Source organism: Eleutherodactylus coqui, chromosome 4, assembly GCF_035609145.1.
Source record: "Eleutherodactylus coqui strain aEleCoq1 chromosome 4, aEleCoq1.hap1, whole genome shotgun sequence".
Classification (NCBI taxonomy): Eukaryota; Metazoa; Chordata; class Amphibia; order Anura; family Eleutherodactylidae; genus Eleutherodactylus; species Eleutherodactylus coqui.
The window spans coordinates 46,133,087-46,148,135 of record NC_089840.1 but is presented as its reverse complement, the minus strand read 5'-3'; the positions used below and the strand labels follow the sequence as shown (position 1 = coordinate 46,148,135).

The 15,049-nt window shown below is 40.0% G+C and overlaps 1 protein-coding gene across 3 annotated transcripts in view; it reads right to left on the bottom strand.

Moving 5' to 3' along the window:
* Nucleotides 1-258: 258 nt before the first annotated feature.
* Nucleotides 259-15,049, bottom strand: part of TEX55 (testis expressed 55) — a 177,220-nt gene continuing 162,429 nt past the window's right edge. For all 3 annotated transcript variants that reach the window (XM_066599348.1, XM_066599349.1, XM_066599347.1), the window contains exons 4-6: nt 13,143-13,280; nt 12,580-12,642; nt 259-1,779 (exon numbers count right to left, since the gene is read on the bottom strand). In XM_066599348.1, the coding sequence (XP_066455445.1) occupies nt 1,744-1,779; nt 12,580-12,642; nt 13,143-13,280 (237 nt within the window). In that variant the 3' untranslated portion in view covers nt 259-1,743. The remainder of the gene's footprint in view (nt 1,780-12,579; nt 12,643-13,142; nt 13,281-15,049) is intronic.

The window sequence follows — 15,049 nt, the reverse complement described above, 5'->3', positions numbered from 1 at the left end:
AGATAGATAGATAGATAGATAGATAGATAGATAGATAGATAGATAGATAGATAGATAGATATGGGATAGATAGATATTAGATAGATAGATAGATAGATGTGGGATAGATAGATATTAGATAGATAGATAGATAGATAGATATGAGATAGGTAGATAGATAGAGATAGATAGATATGAGATAGATAGATAGATAGATAGATAGATAGATAGATATGAGATAGATAGGAGATAGATAGATAGGAGATAGATATGAGATAGATAGATAGATATGAGATAGAGATAGATAGATATGAGATAGATAGATAGATAGATATGAGATAGAGATAGATAGATATGAGATAGATAGATAGATAGATAGATATGAGAGATAGATAGATAGATAGATAGATAGATAGATAGATTCTAGTATCCACATCAAATTGTTCAGATTTGCCAGTGCAGATATTCCTGAGGAAGCTGACAAACAGAAATGGGTCAATGGTCTTGAAATCCTCACTTATGGATTTGGCTGTGGATTTACTTGTGGATTCGTTTCTTCCCAATTGAAGTCACTGGGAAGAATCTGCAGCACATCCGAGTCCAATCCACAGCAGATCTGACATGTTCAAAATCTGCAAATCAGGTGAAAACATGTCATAGCACATAGCTGAGATTTCCCACAAATCCACTGCAATTGCACCATGTACTGTACTTTCAATTAATAACCCCAGTGCCACGGTCTCCTATGCTTCTGACGATATGTTCCACTGCCGATTTTCTGATTGATAAAGCCTGACCTGATTCCACTTGCTCATAAGGTACACTGCTGCTTGCTGTCAGTGAATGGAAGCATTCTAGTTTACATCCAGAGACTGAAATCATCTATAGACCAAATACTTCTAAGGCTAACTTCACACGGGCAGGGGATATATGGGGCCGTGAATCCCACCCCTATGTCACACTTGCAATCCACGTGAAATTCCTGAGGATGCAAGGCACTTTCATGTGTAAATAGCCTTGCATTACTTCGGGGATGAAGAAAACAGCCATGGCAGACGAGTGTGGAGTTTCTCCCATTCCTTTCAATGGAGCTGTGATGCGAGATCGCGCAGCTAGATAGGACACGCCACGATTTGATTCCCGCATCGCATCCCGGTGCCACGTGGAAAAAAATAAATAAAAATCGCTCATGAGTATGAGCTCATTCAAAAGGATGGAGTTCATATTTGTGCATGTCGGTCTTACAGATGACTTTTTTTTTGCAGTTGTATCAAGTCTACACAACACTCTGTACGTCAAATACATCAGCAGCACAAGTCTTCTTCCTGTCCTGATGGTTTGTTACAATGTATCAGTGAAGGTATAATGTATCAGTCTGGAGTTTAGGATTATTTACTTCACATGGGATGGAAGCAAACCTGCAACTAGGAGAACTTTTTGGTCCTGGCCAGTTTTCAGCCACTGGTTGTAAACAAGAATATTCCCACTGACAGTCAGCAAGCAGAGATCTTGAAAATGGTGAGGAATTAAAACGAAGACTATAAGGAAAGCTCATGATCACTCCCTTACAAAGCTTGATTAAAAAAAAATCAGGTAGGACGATGTGCCCATATATAACTTAGAGGGCGTCATTGACTGTCCCGGAGGATTAGTATCACTAGAAGTTAGAAGTCTCTCCTGATGTTACATGCTCCTTCATAGCAGAGGCCGCTGAATCCAATGGTTGAAACGGGGGTATTTCTTCCCAACCGGCACCGCAGATCATTACTGCTCCTCCTTACTGGCGATCATAGACTGGACCTAGAAACAAAGATAGATGGGCTCAGAGGTGTAACTTGAAGCTCCTTGGCCGCAATGCAAAGCCTATAGGACCCACACCTACAATGTACCATTTAGAATACTTGTACCTTCTTACATGGTAGAGGGGCCCTTTATGCCGCCTGGCACCAAGGCCAGCCTACACTATGTCCATGGATGGAGTGAATTACAGTATTGGTGCTTAATTTTGCTCCAAAATTCATGAGACAGATCACCTATATATTCTTGAGGGACAAACAAAATTCAAAAGGGAATTCCAGCTATATACAATTATACAATCCGGCGAGAATCTGAAAGATTATCTTTCAGTGTACATGCACGCACAGACCGAACAACGAACGATAATTCATCCGCCTATCGTTCGTCATTCAGTTTCTGCATGAATGAAAACTGAATGACCATCGGCCCGTGTAAACAGGCAGTTGTTCATCTATGAATGACTGCCTGTTTACTGTGATTGGAGGCGGCTGGCCCCCTTTATGACATAACAAGAACAGAGAGAGGGGCCATTCCACATGCACCCGGTGTCGAACCAGGCTGGAAGTGGAGGTTCGAAGCCGCAGGTTTGTGTAATTATTTAGCCTCCTTGGACAAGTCCTTTAAGGTTCCGAGTGAAGCTAAAGCAACCCACCACTCCTGGACAAAAAAAGATGGCCGCACTACATCTCTGACTACCTGATGCACACTGTATATAGAGGCAGTCTAAGACACTACGTGCGGCTCCGACTGGCTGGTACTGCTCATGTGGGCAGCACCCACCAATATAAGCAGGTGTAGTCACTGAGGGTGATCTGCAAATCAAGCCGCCCATAGGGATGCATGGGCATCCACAAATTAATTAAATCATGCAGATTTAATTTGCAGACCTTTCAGTCCGGAAAACTAATCATAGTCTGCTCAATTTTTCTGCAGATCCCAAACTGACGGCTTCCATTGAAGTCAATGAAATCTGTCCGATCTGCGGCACACCCGCAGCTGACACTGCAGACGTGTAACGGATCCGTCAAGAGCAGAAGATTAAAAAAAAAAAAGTACTGCGCATGCTGCGCACCGGCACGCATCCACTGTGCAGAAGAAAGAAGACCCGTACCGCATCCAGACAGGTAAGAAAATATCCATGGGCATGGGCAGGGTAGCATCCGCTGCGGGCTCCCGTGGGCAGAATCCGACCCACCCGTGGACCTGAGGCTTTAGGGTCCTTTAAGAGGAGACTATTCTCGTTTGAACAAGTGAATGACGTCACTGTTAACTCATTAGGCAAATTCATTGTTGTCTCATTCAAATGACAATAGTTCAGAATCGTTAACTCCCTGTAAAAGCGAATAGGAATGACTGAACGGACGCTATTTATATTATCGTTCATTTGAAGGTTAATCGTTGCGTCTAGAAGCACGCTTAGACTAATAATGCATACTGGCACACAGTGTGCATCAGGCAGCCAGAGATGCTAAGTGCGGCCATCTTTGTTTGTCCAGCGCTGGAGGTTAACCCCCGTTTACACAGAACGTTATCGTTTAACTGAACGAACATGAACGACAACTGTTCAGTTTAAACACAAGCCGACGACTAACAAGAATCACGCACTTCTCGTTGGTCGTTCAGCTTCGGTTGGCATAAAAACCAGCGCCTGCTCGGGCACTTATCATGCCATTCAAACACAGATTGTTTATAAGAATCTGAAACACTGAAAGATAAGTGTCCGAGGACCACGTGACTCTCCAGGTATTGTGCAGTCTAAACACAACACCCGTGCGTGGGGGACCCCTCATGATGAAGTCACCAGCTCATTCCATTGGGCAAACGAGAATCATGAGATTCACCGCTCGTGCGAAAGGGCCATTGCCTTAAACTTTTATGTTACTATCTCTTTAAAATTGGGAGCTCTAATCACAAACAGTTAACGATAATGACACATAGCAAAGCTGAGGAGAAGATTTTCATACCATTAGTGAAACAATGCATTCTACCTGGTCCTTGTAACGAGAATATGAGTGAATAAGCAGAGTATACTGCCGAGGAATGTTCCTAATCAGCAAGGAACATGTATTGTATTGTGTGATGTGAGGCTGTGGCACACTGCACTGTCAATGCTGAACCCGTCAGCTATTAGGGGCGCTATGGTGGATAATTTCTTTGTACAAACCAGCGTGAGGTCATGTCAGATGACATCATGGAGAATACAACCAGAGATTAGACAATAAGAATAGCACAATAGTCAATACAATTACATGGTGATGTGAACTGTTAAGAAAAACTTTGTTGTTATACTGATATATTTAATTTTTATATGAATACTAGAAACAGAAAAAGTCATATATATTCAAATTAACTAAGGGATTCCAACAACGTTTCCCAAACTCACAATAATTATGTCACTTATGGAAAAGAATATAGTTACTATAATATGCCCACTATGTACCAGAATATAAGTTCTAAAATACCGCCCCCCTGCGTACAATAATATAACTACTATAATACTGCCCCCTATGTACAAGAATATAACTACTATAATACTGCCTCCTGTATACAAGAATATAACTACTATAATACTGCCTCCTATGTACAAGAATATAACTACTATAATACTGCCCCCTATGTACAAGAATATAACTACTATAATACTGCCTCCTATATACAAGAATATAACTACTATAATACTGCCCCCTATGTACAAGAATATAACTATTATAATACTGCCCTCCATGTACCAGAATATAAGTTCTAAAATACTGCCCCCCTGCGTACAATAATATAACTACTATAATACTGCCCCCTATGTACAAGAATATAACTACTATAATACTGCCTCCTATGTACAAGAATATAACTACTATAATACTGCCCTCTATGTACAAGAATATAACTACTATAATACTGCCCCCTATGTACAAGAATATAACTACTATAATACTTTTCCCTATTTACAAGAATATAACTACTATAATACTGCTCCTATGTACAAGAATATAACTACTATACTACTGTCCCCTATGTACAAGAATATAACTACTATAATACTGCACCCTATATACAAGAATATAACTACTATAATACTGCTCCCCCATGTACAAGAATATAACTACTATAATACTGCCCCCTATCTACAAGAATATAACTACTATAATACTGCTCCCCATGTACAAGAATATAACTATTATAATACTGCTTCCTATGTACAAGAATATAACTACTATAATACTGCCCCCTGTGTACAAAAATATAACTACTATAATACTGCTCTCTATATACAAGAATATAACTACTATAATACTGCCCCGATGAAGAATATAACTACTATAATACTGCCCCCTATGTACAAGAATATAACTACTATAATACTGCCCCAATGAAGAATATAACTACTAAAATACTGCCCCCTATGTACAAGAATACAACTGCTATAATACTGCTCCTATGTACAAGAATATAACTACTATAATACTGCCTCCTATGTATAAGAATATAACTACTATAATACTGCCCCCTATGTACAAGAATATAACTACTATAATACTGCCTCCTATGTGCAAGAATATAACTACTATAATACTGCCCCTATGTACAAGAATATAACCACTATAATACTGCTCCTATGTACAAGAATATAACTACTATAATACTGCCCCGATGAAGAATATAACTACTATAATACTGCCCCCCATGGTCAAGAATACAACTGCTATAATACTGCTCCTATGTACAAGAATATAACTACTATAATACTGCCCCCTATGTACAAGAATACAACTTCTATAATACTGCTCCTATGTACAAGAATATAACTACTATAATACTGCTCCCATGTACAAGAATATAACTACTATAGTACTGCCCCCTATGTACAAGAATATAACTACTATAATACTACTCCCTATGTACAAGAATATAACTACTATAATACTACTCCCTATGTACAAGAATATAACTACTATAATACTGCCTCCTATGTACAAGAATATAACTACTATAATACTGGCTCCTATGTACAAGAATATAACTACTATAATACTGCCCCATGTGTACAAGAATATAACTACTATAATACTGCCTCCTATGTACAAGAATATAACTACTATAATACTGCTCCCTATGTACAAGAATATAACTACTATAATACTGCCCCCTATGTACAAGAATATAACTACTATAATACTGCCCCCTATGTACAAGACTATAACTACTATAATACTGCCCCCTGTGTACAAGAATATAACTACTATAATACTGCCTCCTATGTACAAGAATATAACTAATATAATACTGCCCCCCTATGTACAAGACTATAACTACTATAATACTGCCATCTATGTGCAGGAATATAACTACTTTAATGAGTTTGAACTGACCCAGCATTTGCGCTTCTCATAATTTAATAAGGTTATTACTTTTGTGTTCTCTGGTAAACTCATGTTTATTCGTACATTTCACCTTCATTTCCTGCTCTCTTGGCTTTATTATTAGGTTGCAGCCTCATTCCCGGGACTTGGGCTGTGTAGCTATTTGTGCCTCTGTAATGTTGGCTCTGTATTATCTAGCGTGGTTTATAATGTGTGTTTTGCAGATTACGGTAATGTCTTTGTGACTATATATTGAGGTTGTTTAGCAGTAAAAACAATAAGAGGCGTATGTAGCGCAGCTTTATTTATTCTAACGCATGCTCCGATATTGATATTTGCATTAGAGGTGCGAAGTAATGGCGGTACAGTGGCTGTAACCAGACTCTCATTAGTGCCGGCAAAACAGCCCCGAGATTAACGTAGCAATCAATATCATTTATCGCTGCAGAATCTACCCAACGACAGCGACTTCGCTAAGTGTATATTTCTCAGTGTTCATATTTTCTCACTGCAACTCACCAATATTGACTTTTTCCTTTCTACTAAGTCTGCTGTTTGAAAATAAACTGCAGGGAGATCCTTGATTACATACAAGTAATGTAGAGATTATAGAGGCGCTCTGTGGGGATTATATTACAGAACTGTGCAAGTATCTCTATTCTAATAGAATGTGCAGTTTACATGGCAATTATAGGGATATATGGGGCAGAGCTATAATAATACTAGCATCCTGGTACAAAGAGGGCAGTATTATAGTAGTTATATTCTTGTACATAGGGGGCAGTATTATAGTAGTTATATTCTTGTACATAGGGGGCAGTATTATAGTAGTTATATTCTTGTACATAGGGGCAGTATTATAGTAGTTATATTCTTGTACATAGGGGGCAGTATTATAGTAGTTATATTCTTGTACATAGGGGGCAGTATTATAGTAGTTATATTCTTGTTCATAGGGGGCAGTATTATAGTAGTTATATTCTTGTATATAGGAGGCAGTATTATAGTAGTTATATTCTTGTACATAGAGGGCAGTATTATAGTAGTTATATTCTTGTATATAGGAGGCAGTATTATAGTAGTTATATACTTGTACAGAGGGGGCAGTATTATAGTAGTTATATTCTTGTACATAGGGGGCAGTATTACTGTAGTTATATTCTTGTACATAGGGGGCAGTATTATAGTAGTTATATTCTTGTACATAAGGGGGCAGTATTATAGTAGTTATATTTTTGTATATAGGAGGCAGTATTATAGTAGTTATATACTTGTAAAGAGGGGGCAGTATTATAGTAGTTATATTCTTGTACATAGGAGGCAGTATTATAGTAGTTATATTCTTGTACATAGGGGGCAGTATTATAGTAGTTATATTCTTGTACATAGGGAGGCAGTATTATAGTAGTTATATTCTTGTATATAGGAGGCAGTATTATAGTAGTTATATACTTGTACAGAGGGGGCAGTATTATAGTAGTTATATTCTTGTACATAGGAGGCAGTATTATAGTAGTTATATTCTTGTACATAGGGGGCAGTATTATAGTAGTTATATTCTTGTACATAGGGAGGCAGTATTATAGTAGTTATATTCTTGTACATAGGAGGCAGTATTACTGTAGTTATATTCTTGTACATAGGGGGCAGTATTATAGTAGTTATATTCTTGTACATAAGGGGGTAGTATTATAGTAGTTATGTACTTGTACATAGGAGGCAGTATTATAGTAGTTATATTCTTGTACATAGGGGGCAGTATTATAGCAGTTAGATTCTTGTACATATAGGGCAGTATTATGGTAGTTATATTCTTGTACATAGTGGGCAGTATTATAGTAGTTATATTCTTGTACATATAGGGCAGTATTATAGTAGTTATATTCTTGTACATAGGGGGCAGTATTATAGTAGTTATACTCTTGTACATAGGGGGCAGTATTATAGTAGTTATATTCTTGTGAATAGGGGCAGTATTATAGTAGTTATATTCTTCTACATAGGGGGCAGCATTATGGTAGTTATATTCTTGTACATAGGGGGCAGTATTATAGTAGTTATATTCTTGTACATAGGGGGCAGTATTATAGTAGTTATACTCTTGTACATAGGGGGCAGTATTATAGTAGTTATATTCTTCTACATAGGGGGCAGCATTATGGTAGTTATATTCTTGTACATAGGGGGCAGTATTATAGTAGTTATATTCTTGTACATAGGGGGCAGTATTATAGTAGTTATATTCTTGTACATAGAGGGCAGTATTATAGTAGTTATATTCTTGTACATATGGGGCAGTATTATAGTAGTTATATTCCACAACCTCTTCACCATCAAACACTTCATCCTGCTCGCCCTCACCGAAACCTGGATACAGCAGTCCGATACCACCTCCCTTGCAGCATTGTCCTATGATGGCCTGAAGTTCTTCCACACCCCCTGATTGGACGACAGGCCCGGAGGAGGAGGAGGTGTTCTCCTATCGCCAAAATATACCTTCCAAGTCATTCCCTCGCCTCCCTCGCTCAACTTCCAGTCATTCGAAGTTCACACCCTACGACTTTTCCGCCCACTCTCTCTGCCCATCTGCCGGCCCCAGCGGACTATTCCTAGACCACTTCACTGCCTGGCTCCCCCACTTTCTATCCTGTGAAATCCCAATCCTCATTCTTGGAGATTTCAATATCCGTACTAATGACCCCAGCTCCTCATCTGCCTCCCAGCTTCTAACTCTCACCTCCTCCCTCGGCCTATCACAACTCAGAGGCTCCCCCACTCACAGAGATGGCAACACTCTCAATTTAATCTTCGTCCGCCTGTACTCTGCCTCCCTCGTTACTAACTTCTCTTTTCTGCTCTCGGATCACAACCTCCTCTCTTTCTCCATCAGGCACCCTAGCATCTCCCCTGACCCTCCTATCTTTTGCACCTGTAGGAACCTGCAGAACGTTCACACCCAACATTTCATCTAACCATCCACTCCTCCCTGTCCCCTAACTCTCTCCTCTCTTGCTCTAACCTAGCAGCCGAACACTACCACACAACCCTCAGACGTGCCCTGGATGAAGCAGTACCAGCAGTGACCCGAGCCATTAACCGCAGACCATGGCTACCTCGGCTCATGTCCCAAATGTGCTTCATCCGGCGGTGCTCCAGGTGTGCCAAAGGGCTGTGGAGAAAATCAAAGTCGCCTGCAGACTTCCTCCACTTCAAATTCATGCTTAATACCAATAACCTCGCTCTTCACCATGCCAAAAAGATCTACTTCATCTCCCTTGTCTCCTCACTATCATTCAAACACTCTAACATATCTCCTTTGCTAAAACAAAAACAACCATTGACCAGACGAAAGCTGTCAACTACCGACCAGTCTCAAACCTCCCCTTCATCTACAAATTACTTGAATGCCTGGTCTACTTCTGCCTCATACGCTTTCTCTCTGACAACTCTCTCCTAGACCCCCTCCAGTCTGGCTTCCGCCCTCTATACTCGACCGAAACTGCCCTCACAAAAGTATCAAAAGACCTAATGACGGCAAAGTCTACAGGCAACTACCCCCTACTAATCCTCCTCGACCTCTCTGCTGCATTTGACACTGTCGACCATAACCTCCTTCTCACTATGCTCCGCTCTATCGGCCTAAAGGACACTGCTCTCTCCCGGTTCTCCTCCTACCTCTCTGACCGCTCTTTCAGCATCTCATTTGCTGGCTGTATCTCCTCTCCACTTTCTCTCGCTGTCGGGGTCCTTCAGGGCTCAGTCCTTGGTTCCCTTCTCTTCTCTATCCACACAGCCCCAATTGGACAAACCTTCCGCAAATTCGGCCTCCAATACCATCTCTACGCTGATGACACCCAACTATACACCTCCTCCCATGACACCTCTGAACCATTCCTCCAAAATATCACCAACTGTCTGTCCGCTGTCTCTAATACTATGTTCACCCTTTTTCACAAACTTAACCTCTCTAAAACTGACCTTCTCGTCTTTCCACCTTCCAAGTGACCTCCCCTCAACATCTCCATTCCAGTGTCTGGCACCACCATAACCGCCAGACAGCACGCCCGCTGCCTTGGGGGTCACACTGGACTGGGATCTCTCCTTTACCTCCCACATCCAATCTCTGGCCCGAACATGCCACATGCACCTCAGAAATATTGCTAAAATCTGTCTGTTCCTCACCACAGACGCGTTAAAGACACTTGTTGTCGCCCTAATCCACTCCTGACTTGACTACTGCAACTAAGTATTCATTGGCCTTCCCTGCACCAGACTCGCTCCACTCCAATCATTTCTCAGACACCTCTACACTATGCCAGTCACTGCATTGGCTGCCCAACCACTGCAGAACGAAATTTTAACTCCTCACACTCACCCACAAAGCTCTCCATGGCGCCGCGCCACCGTACATCGCCTCCCTCCTGTCCGTACTCCACCCAGCCTGCACACTCTGATTCGCTAACAAACACTCAGACTAAACACCCCTCTAATATGAACCTCACATGTTCGCCTCCAGAACCTCACCAGAGCAGCACCCATTCTCTGGAACGCTCTACGCCAAGGCATCCGGACAATTTCAGACGTGCCTTAAAAACTCACCTATTCAGGGAGGCATACCAAATCTCCTGCTCTCTCCCTATAGCTCCCCGTACCTTCTACCCTGCTTATTGCATACGACCTCTACCCCTGCACCTCCTTACCGCCTCTTCCCAGTTTGCTTCCTAATAACTGATTTACATATGTAATTCCTGTACCGCCTGTGTTCTGCAGTATTACAGTAGTCATATTCTTGTACATAGGAGGCAGTATTATAGTAGTTATATTCTTATACATAGGAGCAGTATTATAGTAGTTATATTCTTGTACATAGGGGGCAGTATTATAGCAGTTATATTCTTATACATAGGGAGCAGTATTATAGTAGTTATATTCTTGTACACAGGGGGCAGTATTATAGTAGTTATATTCTTGTACACAGGGGGCAGTATTATAGTAGTTATATTCTTGTACATAGAGGGCAGTATTATAGTAGTTATATTCTTATATATAGGGAGCAGTATTATAGTAGTTATATTCTTGTATATAGGGAGCAGTATTATAGCAGTTATATTCTTGTACATAGGGAGCAGTATTATAGTAGTTATATTCTTGTACATAGGGGGCAGTATTATAGTAGTTATATTCCTGTACATAGGAGGCAGTATTGTAGTAGTTATATTCTTGTACATAGTAGGCAGTATTATAGTAGTTATATTATTGCATATAGGAGGCAGTATTATAGTAGTTATATTATTGTATATAGGAGGCAGTATTATAGTAGTTATATTCTTGTACATAGTAGGCAGTATTATAGTAGTTATATTCTTGTACATAGTAGGCAGTATTATAGTAGTTATATTCTTGTACATAGGGGGCAGTATTATAGTAGTTATATTCTTGTACATAGGGGCAGTATTATAGTAGTTATATTCTTGTACATAGGAGCAGTATTATAGTAGTTATATTCTTGTACATAGGGGACAGTATTATAGTAGTTATATTCTTGTACATAGGGGCAGTATTATAGTAGTTATATTCTTGTACATAGGGGCAGTATTATAGTAGTTATATTCTTGTACATAGGGGCAGTATTATAGTAGTTATATTCTCGTACATAGGAGGCAGTATTATAGCAGTTATATTCTTGTACATAGGGGGCAGTATTATAGCAGTTATATTCTTGTACATAGGGGCAGTATTATAGTAGTTATATTCTTGTGCATAGGGAGCAGTAATATAGTAGTTATGTTCTTGTACATAGGAGGCAGTATTATAGTAGTTATATTCTTGTACATAGGAGGCAGTATTATAGTAGTTATATTCTTGTACATAGGGAGCAGTATTATAGTAGTTATATTCCTGTACATAGGGGGCAGTATTATAGTAGTTATATTCCTGTACATAGGGGGCAGTATTATAGTAGTTATATGCTTGTACATAGGGGGCAGTATTATAGTAGTTATATTCTTGTACATAGAGGGCAGTATTATAGTAGTTATATTCCTGTACATAGGGGGCAGTATTATAGTAGTTATAGTCTCGTACATATGGGGCAGTATTATAGTAGTTATATTCTTGTACATAGAGGGCAGTATTATAGTAGTTATATGCTTGTACATAGAGGGCAGTATTATAGTAGTTATATGCTTGTACATAGGGGGCAGTATTATAGTAGTTATAGTCTCGTACATATGGGGCAGTATTATAGCAGTCATATTTTTGTAAATATGAGTTATTATAATAATAATTTTATTCTTGCACATAGGAGGCACTTTAACATAAAGTCAATACAATTGCAGATAATATTGATGAACGTGAATTGGGATCATGACAAGTACAATATTTTATTTGGCTTGAATTGCACTCTCAGTATACAGTACAGTTGGGGTTGCAATTTATGATTCACCTTTCCAAGCATAAATCCCAGTGGATCCTCAGGTTTTTCGAACACTAGGTCTTCTGTGATCTCCTAAAATAAAGCAAAGGATAAGGAAGAGAAAATTATAATAAACAGTTGTAATTCTATTAGAAGGTGCCATCAGTAACTAAAGCATGAGTCGGGAGGGGTATTGTGTCTCCTTGAGGAGAGCACCTTGAAGGTGAGTGAGGAGGCTTATAAGGCCATGCATGCTTCTCTGGTTAATATGCAAATAAGGAAGTTGGAACAATGCCTCTGCAGCGCCACCAATTGGATGACAGCATTCCTTCCAATCAATGTACACCCCTTTATACAGGTCTAAACAAAGTTTGGAAATTCATAACCATAACTAAAACATGAGATAGATAAAGATCATTTACAGCGCTGCAATAACAAGTATGAGCACATAGGGGCAGTATTGTTTCACAAACCTTTTCTCTGAAAGGATACAGTATAAAGGATACCTTTGCATCTGCAATCTGGAGTGGAGAAGCGCCTAATATTCTAGTGGTTCCCATATTCTGGGTAGTGGGATATCTGGGATATGTTACCTGAAATATCTGCAGGATGTTGTGTTTCTCCATGTACTTCAGAGAACGATCAAAAGGATCCTCATAAACCAGGGGGTTGGGAAGTGTGGAGCTCACCAGGTGACCTATCTCTGTGATCAGAATCGAATGACCATCCATCTACAGAGAAGAGAACAACGGGAGGAGAAATCACTCAACAATGAAGAAAATTCTGGACTATCAGTAAGGGTCCGTTTACACCAAACAGATACATCGTTGGCTCGTTCCAACGTAAAATCATTCAGTTGCTCTCAATCGCTGTATAAGGCCTCGCTCACACGAGCATTTTTTGGCACAGTCGTGTGTGTGCACAAATCCGCACGTCCACGCACGTGCCAAAACATGCGTGAACGAAGCTGCATGCCTATTGCCGTTAACGTGTCCGCTGCTATAGGATGCCGGCAACCCCGCAGTAATTTACAGGGAAGGGCTTTAACCCCTTCCCGCTCCATGACGTACCGGTACAGTGCGGGCGTCAGCTGTTTATAACAGCTGACACCCGAGGGCAATAGCCGCAATCGGACGTTCGGCCGATCGCAGCTATTAACCATTTAAATGCCGCTGTCAATTCTGACAGCGGCATTTAAATCCCCCGAATGATGTTGTGGGGGTCTCGCACGGCCCCCCCCCGCGGTGAGATCGGGGGAGCCGTGCAGGTGTCATGGCAGCCGGGGGCCTAATGAAAGGCCCCAGGCCTGCCTTACCAGACTGCCTATCAAGCCATCCCCGCGGGGTGGCTTGATAGACTGCCTGTTAAATTGCAGTATGACGTAATGCTATAGCATTAGCGATCAAAGCAGGAGCGATCAAAGCATCGCATGTTAAAATCCCCCAGGGGGACTTCAAAGTAAAGTAAAAAAAAAAAAAAAACAATAAAGTTTTTTTAATTGTAAAAAAAAAAGTTATAAAAGTTTAAATCACCCCCTTCTTGCCATATCTATTATTAAAAAATCTAAATTATAAAAAAAATTAGTATTTGGTATCGCCGCGTCCATAAAAGTCCGATCTATCAAAGTAGCGCATTATTTTTCCCGCACGGTGATCGTCGTCCGAAAAAAAAGAACGCCAGAAATGCACTTTTTTAGTTACCCTGTCTCCCAGAAAAAACGCAGTAAAAAGCGATCAAAAAGTCGTATGTACTCCACATTGATACTATCGGAAACTACAGGACATCCCGCAGAAAATGAGCCCTCGTTCAACTACGTCAACAGAAAAATAAAAAAGTTATTGTGCGCACAAAATGACCGCAGAAAATAATTGAAAAAAATTAAATGTCTTTGAAAAAAAAAGAAAGAATAGTATAGTAAGAAAAAACCTATACAAGTTTGGTATTGTAGTAATCGTACCGACCCATAGAATAAACTTATCATGTCACTTTTGTTGCCGTTTGTGCGCTATAGAAACAAGACGCACTAAAAGATGGCGAAATGTCGTTTTTTTTTTCATTTTACTCCACTTAGAATTTTTTAAAAGTTTTTCAGTACATTATAGGGTACTTTAAATAGCATCATTAAAAAATACAACTCGTCCCGCAAAAAACAAGCCGTCATACAGTGACGTCAATGGATAAATAAAGGAGTTACCATTTTTTTGAAGAGGGGAGGAAAAAAAGAAAATGGAAAAAGAAAAAGGGGCCGCGTTATTAAGGGGTTAAATATAAGCCCTTCCTTGAAAATCATTCCTAGCTGTAGTAAAAAATAGAAAAATATATATACTCACCTCTCTGCTGCTGTCGGGCTCGGTGCGTCTAGCCACTTGGTCCCTGGCACTGTAATGAAGTTCTTTCAGCAGGCGGGGATTTAAAAGCCCCGTTCAATGAAAGGGCTGTGTCTGATTGGCTGAGCACTCAACCAATCACAGGTAGCGCTCAGCCATTCATTAAATGACAG